The sequence below is a fragment of the Ranitomeya imitator genome, chromosome 2, assembly GCF_032444005.1.
Source record: "Ranitomeya imitator isolate aRanImi1 chromosome 2, aRanImi1.pri, whole genome shotgun sequence".
Taxonomy (NCBI): Eukaryota; Metazoa; Chordata; class Amphibia; order Anura; family Dendrobatidae; genus Ranitomeya; species Ranitomeya imitator.
This window is the reverse complement of record NC_091283.1, coordinates 150,346-168,726: the sequence shown is the minus strand read 5'-3', so window position 1 is coordinate 168,726 and position 18,381 is coordinate 150,346. Positions and strand designations below refer to the sequence as shown.

At 42.6% G+C, this 18,381-nt stretch overlaps 1 protein-coding gene across 5 annotated transcripts in view; it reads right to left on the bottom strand.

Moving 5' to 3' along the window:
- SYTL4 (synaptotagmin like 4) overlaps positions 1–18,381 on the bottom strand; it is a 185,663-nt gene that overhangs the window by 58,259 nt on the left and 109,023 nt on the right. For all 5 annotated transcript variants that reach the window (XM_069746070.1, XM_069746071.1, XM_069746074.1 and 2 more), the window contains one exon: positions 8,627–8,756. In XM_069746070.1, the coding sequence (XP_069602171.1) occupies positions 8,627–8,756 (130 nt within the window). The remainder of the gene's footprint in view (positions 1–8,626; positions 8,757–18,381) is intronic.

Below are 18,381 nucleotides of genomic sequence, written 5' to 3'. Positions count from 1 at the left end.
TCACCTAGCATTTCATTTTCCACCGTGAATACCGTGGAGAAGAAGGTGTTTAATATGTTAGCTTTTTCCTCGTCATCTACAACCATTCTTTCCTCACTATTTTTTAAGGGGCCTACATTTTCAGTTTTTATTCTTTTACTATTGATATAGTTGAAGAACAGTTTGGGATTAGTTTTACTCTCCTTAGCAATGTGCTTCTCTGTTTCCTTTTTGGCAGCTTTAATTAGTTTTTTAGATAAAGTATTTTTCTCCCTATAGTTTTTTAGAGCTTCAATGGTGCCATCCTGCTTTACTAGTGCAAATGCTTTCTTTTTACTGTTTTTACTAATTATCATTAGTATTGCAGACAGATATTCTAAATATTCATATATCAGACCATGCTCCAGTAACATTTAAGTCTAGTTTAACAAAGCTAATAATTCGAGAAAGAAGGTGGAGGTTTCCCTCGTATCTCTATAAGTCGAATGATTTCAAAAAGTTCCTTCAGTTTTCCTGGGATGTTTACAAGAGTGATCACCAGGGTCATTGTGGAGAAGCACACTTATTTTGGGTAGCCTCTAAAACTGTATTGAGAGGACAGATTATCTCCTATGTCAGTCATAAAAAGAAATGGTTAATGGAAGGAATATTGGAAACACAAAAGACGTTAACCCAAGCATATAAAGAATTAAAATCCAATAATACACCACTTACAAAACAGACATTTCTAGAGGCCAAGGAGGAAGCAGACGCTCTGGCACATGAAATGGCCATGTATAATCTAGACTACCAGAAACAAATACTTCAAATGGGGTAACAAACCACGAAAGGTACTCGCATCCCTCACTAGGCCATATAGAATGGCCATGAGAATACACAAAATACAAAATAATGGTCCTATCTTAATAAAAAATGAGGAAATAGTGAATGATTTTAGGTCATTCTTTATTGAATTATAAAAAGCAGAACTGGAGGGTGGAGAAGAATATACGAACTTTCTACAACATAACATAGGGCCTGTACTCATTGAGGATCATAGGAAGGCTCTTAATTCTCCCATTACTTCCACAGAAATTCTCCTAGTTATTAACACATTAAAACTATCCAAAGCTACAGTGCCTTGTGGAAGTATTCGGCTCCTTGGAACTATTCAACCTTTTCCCACATATCATGCTTCAAGCATAAAGATACCAAATGTAAATTTTTGGTGAAGAATCAACAACAAGTGGAACACAATTGTGAAGTTGAACGAAATTTATTGGTTATTTTACTTTTTTGTGGAAATTCAAAACCTGAAAAGTGGGAAAGTGGGGCGTGCAATATTATTCGGCCTGAAGGAGCGGTGTGATGGTCGCATCCTTCTGAAGCTCTGCCTGCTTGAGTCTAAGAACTTCCCTGGATCACATTGGATCATTTTTAAGCCATTTGGCTTACAATTATGCCTAATAATAGGAAAAAAAGAGTCTGGTTCCCAGCAGATATCACCGCTGAAGGAACGCAGTTACACAAAAGCCATATCTCCTCTCAAGTCTGAGACTCCCTCAAAGAGTTGTACTGGCAGCCAGGAAAATGCAGTGCCACCTACCCAAGACCCAAGGGGTTCTCCGTCAGCTGCCTGGAAGAAGGAGCCATTACCTCAGAAAAAAAATCCTGTCATGGAAGGAGGAGCTGCAGACGCTGCAAAAGTGAGTAAAATTCCTTTTAGAGCGATGTGTTGGACTTTGCATGGGCGGCTCTGCTGTCTCTCACAAGGAATTGTTGCCTCAGTGTTTCGAGGAGTCCATATTGCTGGGAAATCCTCTCAAGCACAAAGGACTCAGTGAGTCACAAACACTATCCCTCACACTGACACAGACTGAGGCAGATCCCCAAGCACAAAGTGACACAGACTGTTACCAGGGCCAGACGGCTCCAAATGGCTGTGTAAATAGTGAATCTTGATCCTCATTCTCCATCCAAGATTTCGCAGACTCATTAGTAGCTCTTCCACAATCTCTTCATAGTTGTCTGCTTTCTTATTCCCTAGAAAATTCTGCACCACATTACCAAATGCATTCCAAACTCTTTCTTCTGTCTCATTCATTGATGTGATAAAATTTGGGTCTCTCATAAGTGTTCTTATTTGAGGTCCATCAAATATTCCGGCCTTTTTCTTCTCTTCACTAAGACCAGGAAAAGTTGAACATATATATTTAAAGCAATCTCCACTGTGATTGAGAGCTTTGACTAACTGCTTTATCAATCCAAGTTTTATGTGTAAGGGAGGAAAGACAATGTCCTTCCTATCCACTAGAGGATCATAGATGACATTCTTATCACCAGATGCCAAACTCTGTCGCTGAGGCCATTCAGTTTTCACCCAATGCTCTGCTGTAGCTCTACTGTCCCAGTAGCACAGAAAACAAGGGTGTTATCATAACAAATGGGAATTATGCATGTTCAAAGAAAACAAAGATATTCTCACATTTATAGGGAGACTAAATGAAAACTAAATTTACCTTAGTGAACGTACAAACCGGCACTTTTCATACACTACTTATATTTATCATGGAATTCATGAAAATGAGCTATATACCTATAGTGCAAAAATATGATGTGATAGAGAAATTATAAGATCAGATTTCAATTCAGCGCCCTCAAATTAGTCTAAAACTGTTCTTAAAGTCCATGCCAGAATTTTTTTTTTCTGTAGACCAGTGTTATTGGACATTAATATTAAAAAAAGGTTTGATAACCTGCAAATTTCATTTGAAGAAATGAACCAAAAAATAATTGCTACTGATAATAAAGTGAATGCTGTTTCCTTAAAACAAAACTCTCTGGAAAAAGATTATACAACTCTTAAAGATGAAGTAAAATTTCTAAGAGCTAAACTTACTGATCAAGACGATCGCAATAGGTGCAATAACTTAAAATTTAGAGGAGTACCAAAAAGTGTATTCCCTTTGGATCTTATCCCGTATATTACGGAACTACTCCACAAAACCCACCAACGTCTACTAATTTGAATTTGACAATTGACAGAGCCCATAGACTCCAGAAACCCAAGTTCCTACCAAGAGAAATCCAGAGAGAAGTCATCATATGACTCCATTTTTTCCATACTAAAGATTGTTTACTTGATTATCTCAGAAAATATAAAAATCTGCCTTCTCCATATGAAACCGTTGTATGCAGACTTTTCAAGGGAGACATTAAGGGCTAGGAAATCCTTTGTGGAACTCACTACAATCCTAAGACATAAGAACATCCCATATAAATGGGGTTCTCCTACAAAATTAATCGTTTTCATCAATAAAGAAATGTATGCCATTCAAGATCCAACAGAAGGCCAGAAATTTCTAAAGGAACATAGCATTTCAGGGAAAGAAAAGAAACCTACATAGGATGAGCATGAAGAAGAGATGTGACCCTGGATTACAGAATTTAATGGGCTTCTAAGACGATCATTATAGTATCTTTGTTCATTATTGATGTCTTCTGACTAACTTTTATCTTATAGGTTATTTTACAGGACTCAAATGCAGAGTTGGCTGAACTTTTTCCCCCTTTTCTGATATGAAGTCCGTGGGAATTTTGTCTTGTTTGTTCCCAGACCTTGTTACTGGATCATCTGAGAAGATTCTGTGTCTGGTTGTGTTTTGGTTGTGGTTTTTGAGATCCTTTTATTTGTTACTTGATGTTACTTGCACCATTGATATTCTTGCTCGGAGACAGTTAATATTCACAAATAAGAATTTTTGGGCTTTCCCATGCAGTCACATTCTGTATTATAAATGGCAGTAAAAATCTTATCTCTAAATGTAAAAGGACTTAATAGTCCCATGAAGAGGCACTCTGCTTGGAAAGAAGCTAAAAACTCAAATTGTGGCGTAATTGCTTTACAAGAAACAAAACTGTCATCTATTAATCCACCAAGGAGAAAATAGAAAAAGCAATGGTTTTCGATTTTCAGGTGAATTCTATTCAAAATATTTCCCCCTTTTCTATTTGGCATGCCCACAAGGCGGTTATTAAAGGTGTTGTTAGGCTGGTTTCACATTTGCGGTTGTGTCCACAGCATTTGTGCCGCAATTTTCCACATGTGTCGTGTATTCCTATCTTTAACATTAGGGACGCAGGTGCTTGCAATTGGTTGCGTTTTGCAGCATGCGTCGTTTAGTTATCTGCGGTTTGGCGTGGTAAACTCTACACGTAGTAATTTCAGAGGCGTCAATTTGCCACCTGGAAACGTATGCGGTTGTTAGCGGAAGGAATGCAGCAAAAAACGCATTACGGTCTATGTGAACGCATGCGTTCACAAGCACATGCGTTTGTGAACGCATGCGTTGTACCGCAGGAAAACATGTGTAGACACTGATTAGCCACCCCCCACATACAAACTGATAAAAGGGGGGAGTGGGCATTGGCAGTCCACAACTTAGCAGACTGGGAACAAGAGCAGACGCAGGAAAGAACCTGGGTGGAATCAACACTCTGAACAATCTGAGTATATCAAAGCCAATGTCTTTATTTTCTATTTTCTGTCTCTATATGTCCTAATTTTTGTCTTTTTTTCTTGCTGCATGCATCAGAATGTCAACTTCTTCTGAGGAGGAATGGCTTGGGCCTGCACAAGGTGGAAATGAAAGCTAAGTGAGTACTCACCTCTTCAGATTGGTAAGTATTCTCTGTCACATCTACACATGTGACACATTTTTTTTCCCTTTTTTTAGAACAGTTCTTCCACTGTGGCAGAGGCTGATCAGGAGCAGCGTGGACATGGTCGGGTGGCAAGGCGGCAGCGTGGATGTATACGTGGCTGATTGCTTATTGTATCCTGACTAATATTCTTCACTGCTCATTTCTTTACTTTCCTATTTCTTTCCCTTTTTCTTCTTGACTCTTTTTTTCTTGACATTGAATATTCATGCCAGTTTTCTGTCTTTGTTGTTTTCTTTATTTTCCTTATGTTAATGTCTCCAACATTTATGTCTTTATTTATTTTTTTGGTTCCAGAATGGGATGAGGACCTCATTGAAAATGACCTCCTAATCTACCTGGTCCATGAGCGAGTCCAGTTGTGGGACACCCGGGTTCCCAAGCACTCGGACAACGTGACGATCCGGCGGCTATGGAATGAGGTGGCCAAAGCAATGTGGGAACCCGACTCGGGTTTGAAATGCATTTTGTAAGTATTGCAATGCGGTGTGCTGCGGCATTGACCTTGGTCGGGATCACACAACTATGTGTGATGAGAGAAACTCCTGAGAGTTTGTCTGATAACACACAGTTGTGTGATCACAATCAAAAGTGCATTGTCTAATCATTCTCCTGCAACCCCTGCGTCGTCCACAGTTAGCCAGGCCTCACAGCAACACATCCCCCAGTTCCGTCGCTCTACCCCAAGCAGGCGCAATTAATTTTTTTTTTTTTGGTTACAAATAAATGTTAATGTTTTTTGCCCCCAATACTGTTTGATTATTTATGTATTTCTCTGCCGGCAACACACACCATGCGCCGAATAAACACACTGCGCCGTACACTTTATTTTTTGCCACCTCATAGCTCCAGTAGTTATTAAGTACAACACTGCAGCTTTGTGTGTTTGGTATATAGCTATGAGGTGGCAAAAAATAATATTACTTGTATTTTCTCCATAATCTATTCAGTCTGCTTAATCTGTGTTGCAGAATGAGGAGACAATGGTGGTAATACAAAGCAGAATTATACTCACAGGTCATGTGTCAAAAACTCATTATTTATGACACCTGACCTGGTGAGTAGAGAACTGCCTCGTATAACCTCCATTTAATCTTCAGTCTACGTAATCTATTTCACACAAACTGAAGAGACGATGGAGGTCATACACGGCATATCTATACTCACCTGGACAGGTGTCAGAAATAGTGAATTCATGAGGCTGGGTTTTGCAGATTCTGACACCTGATCTGGTGAGTATAGATCTGCTTTGTATTTTACCTCCATCGTCTCTTCAGTCTGCATCCAATAGATACTACAGCCAGAATCAGGATGTCCGCTACCTTACCACTAGCAACCTAAGTGGTTTTTAGAGGAAATACAGTACATGGGAGACTTGGTAAAGAGATCAAAACACGTTATTTATTAAGCAAAAATATTAGTAACTTGTACAGACCCAAACCCAACAGCACATTTTACCCAATATTATCTTGCCATACCACACGTCCAATATCAGAATCAAAATAGGCAGCAAACATTCTAATGAGATCAAATATGTCCTATCTGGGATACATATTTACAGAGAAATCCCTACTTCTTTACCAGACGGAGTTAGAAGCCCGTGTATCAAGGGATGGGCAGATCCACCGAGGGAGAATAAGAATATATATTTTCGTGTTCTTACCGTAAACGGTTTGCATAAAATCTTACAAAAACTAAACAAAGAACTTCCATGGATTTCTGGAAACTTCTAGACACTTCTAAACAGTTCTCTGCTAGAGGAAGATTTGAGTCTAGTCGTAAATACCTTTCGGCCATAAAACTCCCCCCAGTACATTGGCAAAGCAGCTCTTGGCTGAGTGAAAGGGAAGGGGGGCTTGTTAGCCCACAGCCTTGAGCAAGAGAAGCTACTTATATGATATTTCATACCATATCGTGACAGCCCTAAAGGCCCACGGCTGAAGCACGGGCCTTGCAGAATGCATATACAGTAATCGGGCATGGACGATAACAAGGCCCACCAAGCCGTGACAACTTTACACTTTACATAACACAATATAAAAACATTTGGCAAATGCTTAACAAAACATATCCATAAACCTTAACCCTAACCGCTTGAAACGGGCAGGGTGAGAGGCCAGAACCTATAAATGGAAATGTAAACAGCTCTTCGGAGTGTCCAAGTGTGGGATCACTTGTCCCCGGGCACTCGGCATGGTGGGAGGAAGGAGGAACAGGGAGAGGATTATGTGGTCTACAATCATGGCTACTGAGACTGGACCATGTGGAAGACAGAAGGTGGTGGCAAACTGACTGGAAGCATTATCTGCTATCCATCCAACACCCTTTTCCCACTGGTCTGGCTTCAAGGGTGGTGTTCCATGCCCCCCTACTAAGTGGGATAGGTCGACATGAAGTGTGTTTGTTGTGCTGCCGCAGCACCCACACTTTCACCTTGCCCACAGCCTCAGCGCTTACCATCAGCATTACGTTTACCTCCTTGTCCCTTACCACACACCTTGCCTATTTTAAATTACTGCAATGTATCCCTGTTGAGAAAACTTTGTAAGATTAGTATCACAGGAACATTTGCCCTCATCGGATGGACTTGTTACACTGCAGGAGCAATATAGCAATGCTATTGCAACCAACCGGGCTGTACGCTTTAGATGCACAACTGGTGCAGTACATATGGCATATAATATTTCCCTGCTTAGAACAACTTGAAGGGTTAAGAGCAAAAAGAATATTATTAGACACGGCGAAGGGGTTTTGGTATAGGTTGCAGCAGAAAGGACATCCAATTAACCTCATCCTGTCCTACACGATCCCTTCAGCACAATCTCTCCCTAAGTGCTGCTGACAGCAGCATTAATATTGATTATCATGAGCCCTAATAAGGTCTGTCGTTGCAGTTGAAAGAAATGTTTCCTTAGTATTGCATATGTAATCCCTACCTATCCGCAGCTAAACCTCTGTCCGTCTCACGGCTCTGCCTGTTTCCATTGGCAGACTGTGCCGAGCATAGCCTCTCTGGTCTTATGTAAACCCGATGATGCCACAACCAAGATGACTGTGGCATTACAGTAACTGGCAGGCAATCCCCCCATGTTTATTGGCTGCCTAAAAAGTGCCAAACATGTGGGTTGGGGACTCTCGCTCCCTCTCGAGCAAGCTGACAGATGTTGTCCGTCCTATGTCTAGCTGTATGTCCACACAGAGGATTTTGAGCTTTGCATTAGAAAAAGTAACTCTGATCTATAAAGTGTATTTAAAAAACTATGTCACCCCAGAATGTTGGATCCAGAGGATCAACTTCAAGTCAAATTTCTAGATATTCGCACATTTGGACACTGCAATTCAAATTGCAAAGACTGTCCAACACCCCAGAAAAAAATGCCTGTGCCATTCTGAGAGAGGGCCAAATACATCAGGCGTGGTTGCATGGACTTTCCCATAATGTTCTTTAGCTATCACATCCCATGGTGTAGAGAACCGAATCAGGGAGGCTATCACAGCTAGTATGAAAGATCGAGGTCAGCTGTAGAGATAGGAAGACCACGTAGGGAGAGAAAACGGCCTAATGGTATTGTACAAGTGAGGTGCCAGAGTCAATGTGTGAATACGAATACAAAGAGTGAAGTGATCTACAGGGAGATGATGTCGCTGTGCAGTCTGTGGCGCTGAACTGATTAATCCGAGGTAAACTGCAGTAACAGCACCCTAAGATTGGTATTCCCTACACACGCTAAACAAGGAGGGCAATATTAAACTCCTTAGTGTTAATCTAGGAGATTTTACAGTATTAGAAATCATTTTTTCCTGGCAAAAGAAAGACTTCAGTATTGTTTTTATCTACAACTTTGTCGTTCATCAATTTTTGGGGAAAAGACTGCAAAGCCGGCGAATTTCAAATACATATCAATGAAATTATTGATATTATAATGCACGGGATCAATACACCTACCCCTTCTGAATCAGAGCGGTGGTGATCTCTTGGCCTGGCAGGAACAGTTAGCGTGTCCACTTTAGCTCCACTGGGTCCATAGATTTTCCTAACATCAGGAGTAGCACTTATCTTCTCAGTAGAATTCCTCCTTGAAAACAATCAAGATGTCAAAATCTTTAATTCTCTGTTTTCCTATTCTTTGTGGTTTCAGATTTATTAAGACAGAGGCCAAGTTATAGAACAGGTACTAAAATACAATACTAAATACTTCTTCCATCCAACGTTCACACAGTAATGTCGTTCACTGCCCTAATAATACAGCTAGAGCAGTGTTTCTCAACTCCAGTCTTCAAGACCCACCAACAGGTCAAGTTTTCAAGATTTCCTTAGCATTGCATAGGTGATGGAATTAATGCTTGAGCAGGTGATGAAAGTATCACCTGTGCAATACTAAGAATATCGTTAAAACTTGACCTGTTGGTGGGTCTTGAGGACTGGACTTGAGAAACACTGAGCTAGAGGTAAAGGGTCAGTCCTTGGTGGTTAAGGGCTTGAAGGTTTTTATGTTCCTAACAAGGGTCTGTTTTTGGAAATCCTGGTTAGATGACTGCGCAGAATTCATCCCATCTATTAGCGCACCCTTTGGAAGAAAGAATCGTGCCAAAAATTCCAAGTCACATTAGTAAAAGGACTACCTCTGTTGCGGCACAGTGAGGACTCTAAAATAGTTGCATTGTCAATCGAGAGTCTGTCCCTCCTCTATGCTTTATACTTCACTTCTGTTCAACTACACTGTAACTATAAGTACTTTCGCCAATTTCATCTTTGACAAAAATCATCTGCACTCGGACACAGTTGGAAAAAGTCTTATCGCACGCAGCAACAATTCTCTTCATCACGACATGGAGGATACAAGAAGAACAAGACTAAAACTAGAAAAAAAAGTCATACAAAACAGAACAGAGCGGCATCAGCTGACTGCTACAGATAGTCCCTCCACAGCATAGTCCTGCAGCAGTTGTATACTCCCAACAGTTACAATCTCAAAAGCAGATCAGTACAAGTAGAGCCAATTTACGACATCAAACATAGAATGATTAAAGGGTGCCCGACGGCTAACACATGCTGCCAATCCATGGGACACTAGATCCATGATTTCATACATGCTTCCCATGGATTGTGCAGCATGAATCAGCTGGTAAGTTCCCTTTAATAACAACAGGCAACCAAATCATTCAGAAAACTTAAGAGAAAACGTGAATATTACACAGTCCTAGCAAAGGAGCAGGACACAGCACACGCCAACAGTCAAAGCAGGGAAGAAAACCTCCAAGGAGAAACATGCCTGTAAATTGTGGTGGAAAACACAAGTAATCCTGAACACTCGATCCATGAACCTGCGGCTTAGGAACAAAATGCCTCCATTATGCCGGAATAAGGCCGGAGTCATATTAGTGTATCACATCAGATGCATTAGATGCAATATGCTAATGACACTCAACTCCGGCTCTGCTGCAAGTGTGATCGGTGCATTGTGCTCCAATCCTCCCGCATCAGAGCATCACAGCACAGCGGCAGAGGAGATTGAGAAATTCATTTCTCCATCTCCTCCATTGCCGGCATCTGTGGGAATCGCACGGGTGATGTCCGAGTGCAGTGCAATGTTTCACATACACCCATAGACTTAAACGGGCACGTGCCATCCGAATTTTGCATACAATCACTGCATGCTGCATTTTTTTTTACCATCCGATCACGATCCATTTGGAGCAGGAAAAAAATTACATCATTGAGAGCAAAGGCACAGGATTGAATTGGTACGAACGCAATCCAATTTTTAATCGGATTGCATTAGTCCGATTTAATCGAAAGTGGGAGCAAGCCCTATTACGGATGTGCCAGATCTCCTAACTGTATTGCAAAGCAAAGAACCAAAAGGATAATCCAGGAAGGAGGAAGAAATGTGATTTCTCCGAGGCATGGTCAGGTCATAGTCTGGGGTCAAATGCCAGAAGGGTACATCAAAATCAGGGAGTATAACAAATGGTCAGTCAGAGGCCAAGTTCAGGGTCAGATAACTTAAGTCAGACAGCATCAAAAGCAGAAGGGATAATCCAAAAGAGTAGTCACAACAAAATCCAGGATCATCAGCAAGACCAGAAGTCAGACACAGAGCAAGCATACACACCTAACTATAGTAAATCTACAACTGACAATCTGCTGCTCACAGTTAAATACCCTGGAAATCATTTGAGGACAGGAGGCAGCTAAGGAAACACATGCAGGCTAAACCAGATGCTGACAGGCCAAGTATCGGATTGGATAACTTCGCTATCGCTTACAAAACTGACAGTCCAGCACACCACAGATCCCATAGGGTGGCTGAGGTGGCACACAGCGCCCCCTAGGCCACAGGTAGATATGAAACCGTGACAATACCCTCCTTTCTTCAGGGGTCTACCAGACCCCTAGGCTTCCTAGCAGTAGCATAGCCACTAGGGGGAGGCAGAGGGAGCCATCATCCCGGGCCCCGTCACATGGAGACACCCACTCGGAGCCACGGCCACTTCAGTCATTAAGCAATAAGCGACCGCGGCTCTCTGATGTTTCAGAGACAGGGTAAGCTGCGGCATCACCCCGTGCCTCGTAACATGATGGTGGGGCCCACCCGGAGCAGAGGCCACTTCAGTTGTTAAGCAATAAGCGGCCATAGCTCTCTGATGTGTCAGACATGGCGGCATGCTGTGGCGCTGCTGCCTGGTCTCCATCTGAGCAAAGACTCTGCACGGCAGCCAATAGCAGAGTCTCGCTGCAGCGCACGGTGCGGGCTGGAGCGCTGCTAACCTGAGAGTCTCTGACAGGCTGGCAGCGCTGCAGTTAGCTCCACCCCACGTGTGTTCCGATTGGGCCACGCTGGACTCAGGACCCTAATGAGCAACTGCAGCTTAGATTGTGCCAGGAGCTCAAGACAGTGCCCGGCCTGGACAAACTGGAACTTATCATGGATGGACACCTTCATAAATGTAAGGGCTGCTGTGGAACAAAATGTTTCTTATTTTAAATAAAACTAGATGGGCATTTCCTGAAAGAAATACATGGTGCTTGAACAGCGCTGCCAGCTGCCAATGAACCTCAGAAGCAAGTATGGCATGCAGGGCCCTGCCCCTAGGTAGCCATTTGGGCCCCTTGGTAGCCACTTTGATGTGCGGGGCCCCTTGTTAGCCACTTTGGCCCCTTGGTAGCCATTTTGGCATGCAGGAATCCTTGGTAGCCACTTTAGAGCACACGGCCCCTCGGTAGCCACTTTGGCCACATCCCCCTATATAGAGACATCACTCCTATATACAGACACCACTCCTATATGCAGACATCTCCCTTATACAGTAAACAGACATCCCCCTTGTATACAGACATCCCCCTTATATACAGACATCCCCCTTATATAGACATCCTCCTTATACAGTATACAGACATCCCCCTTATATACAGACATCCCCCTTATATAGACATCCTCCTTATACAGTATACAGACATCCCCCTTGTATACAGACATCCCCCTTATATACAGAGATCCCCCTATATACAGACATCCCCTTATATACAGACATCCCCTTATATACAGACATCCCCCTATATACAGACATCCCCTTATATGCAGACATCCCCCTATATACAGACATCCCCCTTATATACAGACATCCCCCTATATACAGACATCCCCTTATATACAGACATCCCCCTATATACAGACATCTCCCTTATATACAGACATCCCCCTTATATACAGACATCCCCCTATATACAGACATCCCCTTATATACAGAAATCCCCCTATATACAGACATCCCCCTTATATACAGACATCCCCTTATATACAGACACCCCCCTATATACAGACATCCCCCTATATACAGACATCCCCCTATATACAGACATCCCCCTATAGACATCCCCCTTATAGACGGCGGGGCACTTACTTAACACACACACAGGACCGGGGGGCACTTACTTATCACACACACAGGACCGGGGGGCACTTACTTAACACACACACAGGACCGGGGGGCACTTACTTATCACACACAGGACGGGGGCACTTACTTTTCACACACAGGACCGGGGGGCACTTACTTTTCACACACAGGACCGGGGGGCACTTACTTTTCACACACGGGATCGGGGGGCACTTTTCACACACGGGACAGGGGGGGCATTTACTTTTCACACACGGGAGCGGGGGGGCACTTACTTTTCACACACGGGACCGGGGGGGCACTTACTTTTCACACACAGGACTGGGGGGGCACTTACTCTTCACACACAGGACCGGGGGGCACTTATCTTACTTATATACAGACATCCCCCTATATACAGACACCGTACATTTGCATAGCTGCCATCTTTGTAAGGTCAGTGGACCGGCGCTGTGACTTCAATTCATGTCAGTTGAGGGTCATGGAAAGGTTGCCATTAATTCCTATGGAAAAAATTGTTTTCTCACTGCCCTAACAGTGTTCTGTTCAGCCATATACCATATATACTCGAGTATAAGCCGACCCCCCTAATTTTGCCACAAAAAGCTGGGAATGACTCGAGTATAAGCCTAGGGTGGAAACTACAGCAGCTACCGGTGAATTTCAAAAATAAAAATAGATACCAATAAAAGTAAAATTAATTGAGACATCAGTAGGTTAAGTGTTTTTGAATATCCATATTGAATCAGGAGCCCCATATAATGCTCCATACAGTTTATGATGGCCCCATAAGATGCTCCATATTAAAATATGCCCCATATAATGCTGCATAAAGGTTAATAATGGCCCCATAAGATGCTCCATACAGATAACTGCCCCATATAAGGCTACTTTCACACTAGCGTTTTCTGCAATCCGTCACAATGCGTCGTTTTGCAGAAAGAACGCATCCTGCAAAAGTGCTTGCAGGATGCGTTTTTTCCCCATAGACTTGTATTGACGACGCATTTGCGACGGATTGCCACACATCGCATCCGTCGAGCGGCAGATACGTCGTGCTTCTGCGGACCGTCAGGAGCAAAAAACGCTACATGTAACGTTTTTTGCTCCTGACGGACCGCCCCCACCTCCCCGCACCTTACAATGGGGCAGCGGATGCGCCGGAGAAATGCATCCACTGCCTCCATTGTGCAATGCGCTAAACGCTAGCGTCGGAATCTCTTCCCGACGCATTGCGACGGGGAGATTCCGACGCTAGTGTGAAAATAGCCTAATGCTGCACATGGCCACATAAGATGCTCCATACAGATAACTGCCCCATATAATGCTGCATATGGCCAGATCATCGATCTGTGATGTCCCCATCCCCCGGGACAAAGTAAAAAAGTAAAAAAAAAAAATTCCGAAATAATGAAAAAAATATATATATATTATTCCCATAAATACATTTCTTTATCTAAATAAAAAAACAAAACAATAAAAGTACACATATTTAGTATTGCCGCGTCCGTAACGACCCGACCTATAAAACTGGCCCACTAGTTAACCCCTTCAGTAAACACAGTTACAAAAAAAAAAAAACGAGGCAAAAAACAACGCTTTATTATCATACCGCCGAACAAAAAGTGGAATAACACGCGATCAAAAAGACGGATATAAATAACCATGGTACCGCTGAAAACGTCATCTTGTCCCGCAAAAAACGAGCCACCATACAGCATTATCAGCAAAAAAATATAAAAAGTTATAGTCCTGAGAATAAAGCGATGCAAAAATAATTATTTTTTCTTTAAAATAGTTTTTATCGTATAAAAGCACCAAAACATAAAAAAAAGATATAAATGAGGTATCGCTGTAATCGTACTGACCCAAAGAATAAAACTGCTTTATCAATTTTACCAAATGCGGAACGGTATAAACGCCTCCCCCAAAAGAAATTCATGAATAGCTGGTTTTTGGTCATTCTGCCTCACAAAAATCGGAATAATAAGCGATCAAAAAATGTCACGTGCCCAAAAATGTTACCAATAAAAACGTCAACTCGTCCCGCAAAAAACAAGACCTCACATGACTCTGTGGACCAAAATATGGAAAAATTATAGCTCTCAAAATGTGGTAACGCCAAAAATATTGTGACGGCTGCCAATCATAAAAATCTGCTAAAAAAACCCGCTATAAAAGTAAATCAACCCCCCCTTCATCAGCCCCTTAGTTAAGGAAAAATTAAAAAAATGTATTTCCATTTTCCCATTAGGGCTAGGGCTAGGGTTAGGGCTAGGGTTAGGGCTAGGGTTAGGGTTAGGGCTAGGGTTAGGGCTAGGGTTAGGGCTAGGGTTAGGGCTAGGGTTAGGGCTAGGGTTAGGGCTAGGGTTAGGGCTAGGGTTAGGGCTAGGGTTAGGGCTGGGGTTGGGGCTGGGGTTAAGGCTACAGTTAGGGTTGGGGCTAAAGTTAGGGCTAGGGTTGGGCTAAAGTCACGGTTAGGGTTTAGATTACATTTACGGTTGAGAATAAGGTTGGGATTAGGGTTAGGGGTGTGTCAGGGTTAGAGGTGTGGTTAGGGTTACCGTTGGGATTAGGGTTAGAGGTGTGTTTGGATTAGGGTTTCAGTTATAATTGGGGGGTCTCCACTGTTTAGGCGCATCAGGGGCTCTCCAAACGCGACATGGCGTCCGATCTCAATTCCAGCCAATTCTGCGTTGAAAAAGTAAAACAGTGCTCCTTCCCTTACGAGCTCTCCCGTGTGCCCAAACAGGGGTTTACCCCAGCATATGGAGTATCAGCATACTCAGGACAAATAGGACAACAACTTTTGGGGTCCAATTTCTCCTGTTACCCTTGGGAAAATACAAAACTGGGGGCTAAAAAATTTTTGTGGGAAAATAAAAGATTTTTTATTTTCACGGCTCTGCGTTATAAACTGTAGTGAAACACTTGGGGGCTCAAAGTTCTCACAACACATCTAGATAAGTTCCTTGGGGGGTCTAGTTTCCAATATGGGGTCACTTGTGAGGGGTTTCTACTGTTTAGGTACATTAGGGGCTCTGCAAACGCAATGTGACGCCTGCAGACCATTCCATCTAAGTCTGCATTCCAAATGGCGCTCCTTCCCTTCCGAGCCCTCCCATGCGCCCAAACAGTAGTTCACCCCACATATGGGGTATCAGCGCACTCAGGACAAATTGGACAACAACCTTTGGGGTCCAATTTCTCCTGTTACCCTTGGGAAAATACAAAACTGGGAGCTAAAAAATAATTTATGTGGGAAAAAAATTGTTTTATTTTTACGACTCTGCATTATAAACTTCTGTGAAGCCCTTGGTGGGTCAAAGCGCTCACCACGCATCTAGATAAGTTCCTTAGGGGGTCTACTTTCAAAAATGGTGTCATTTGTGGGGGGTTTCAATGTTTAGGCACATCAGTGGCTCTCCAAACGCAACATGGCGTCCCATCTCAATTCCTGTCAATTTTGCATTGAAAGTCAAACGGCGCTCCTTCCCTTCCGAGCTGTCCCATGCGCCCAAACAGTGGTTTACCCCTACATATGGGGTATCAGCGTACTCAGGACAAATTGTACAACTTTTGGGGTCCATTTTCTCCTGTTACCCTTGGTAAAATAAAACAAATTGGAGCTGAAGTAAATTTTTTGTGAAAAAAAGTTAAATGTTCATTTTTATTTAAACATTCCAAAAATTCCTGTGAAGCACCAGATGGGTTAATAAACTTCTTGAATATGGTTTTGAGCACCTTGAGGGGTGCAGTTTTTAGAATGGTGTCACGCTTGGGTATTTTCTATCATATAGACCCCTCAAAATGACTTCAAATGTGATGTGGTCCCTTAAAAAAAAAATGGTGTTGTAAAAATGAGAAATTGCTGGTCAACTTTTAACCCTTATAACTCCCTAACAAAAAAAAAATTTGGTTCCAAAATTGTGCTGATGTAAAGTAGACATGTGGGAAATGTTACTTATTAATTATTTTGTGTGACATATCTCTGTGATTTAATTGCATAAAAATTCAAAGTTGGAAAATTGCGAAATTTTCAACATTTTCGCCAAATTTTCGTTTTTTCCACAAATAAACGCAGGCAATATCAAAGAAATTTTACCACTATCATGAAGTACAATATGTCACGAGAAAACAATGTCAGAATCACTGAGATCCGTTGAAGCGTTCCAGAGTTATAACCTCATAAAGGGACAGTGGTCAGAATTGTAAAAATTGGCCTGGTCCATAACGTGCAAACCACCTTTGGGGGTAAAGGGGTGAAGGAGAACCACATCTGCTACAAATGCTGCTCTTCAACATCCCACTTCCACAGGGACTGTGAGATTAGTGCAAGGTATGCCGAATGTGACAATACCAAACATAACTCAGCTCTACACCTTGGACCACCATCGGATACTTTGCCCCAAGTCCAAGAGCGTACAGAAGTTTGTGGAAATCTCAATGGAGGCAAGTCCTGCTCTAAAATTTCCCTAGTGAGAGTCTACCCAGCAGACGAAAAGGACAAAGCCACCAAAGTATACGCGATTTTAGATGATCAGAGTAACAGTGTTATAATCAGGTGACCTTGGAGCAGCATGAAAACTCACTGGAGTAGGTGGTAACTATACTGACCGCAAATCCTGATCTTAACACCGCAACTAGAAGTAGCCGTGGGGTGTGCCTAACAAACCCTAGACACCTCGACACAGCCGGAGGACTAAATACCCCTATAGATGGAAATAGGAATTCTACCTTGCCTCAGAGCAGAACCCCAAAGGATAGGCAGCCCCCCCACAAATATTGACTGTGAGTAGTAGAGGAAAAGACACACGTAGGCAGAAAACAGGATTTAGCAAATGAGGCACACACTAGCTAAATAGGAAAGGATAGGACAGGATACTAAGCGGTCAGTATTAAAAATCCTTCCAAAAATATCCACAGCAGAAAATAAAAAAACTCCACCATCTAACTAAAGATGTGGAGCGTATATCTGCATCTCCAGAGAATCCAAGAAGACCGAGAAAACACTGACACAGTCTAAGCTGGACAAGAGAAAAACAAATGAATAGCACAGAATATAAGCACACTGCATGTGTGCCACAGAAACAAAAACCAGACACTTATCTTTGCTGAATTGACAGCTGAGCAGGAGAAGCCAGAAAGTGATCCAACACTTCAGAAGAAACATTGACAACTGGAAAGGGCTAATGAATCCTGCACACTTAAATATCCCAGTCAGAACAGCAATCAGCAGATACACCTGGCCAGGACTGCGACTCAGAGACAACTTCATTCCCACCTACAACCACTGGAGGGAACCCAAGAGCAGAATTCACAACAAACAGGTCATTAGCCAAGTCTGCCTTCTTCGATAGCTTTAACGTCAGAGGACCCAGTGCGCCCTACTCTTTGAAAACTTGTGCCGGTATAGTAGAGACAGCTGGTAGAAGAGCAACAGGCTATGTAGTCGAGTCTATAGATGGCCAAATGTGTCTGCCCTTACCAACCATATTGGAATTTAACCAGATTCCTGACAACAGGTCAGAGATACCAACGCCTGAAGTGGTATCGCATCATCCTCATCTGAAGCGTATAGAACACCTGATTCCCAGGCTTGACCCAGAGGCTCAAATACTCTTGCTCCCAGGGAGAGATATTGTACGAGTCCACAAAGTTAGACAACAGATCAGTGGCTCACACAATGCTCCATATGCTCAGAGACTCAACCTTGGGTGAGTCGATTAGGAGGTGCACACAAACCGACAGTGAGGTGCACACAAACCGACAGTGGTTAACAACATGCTTACCAGTACG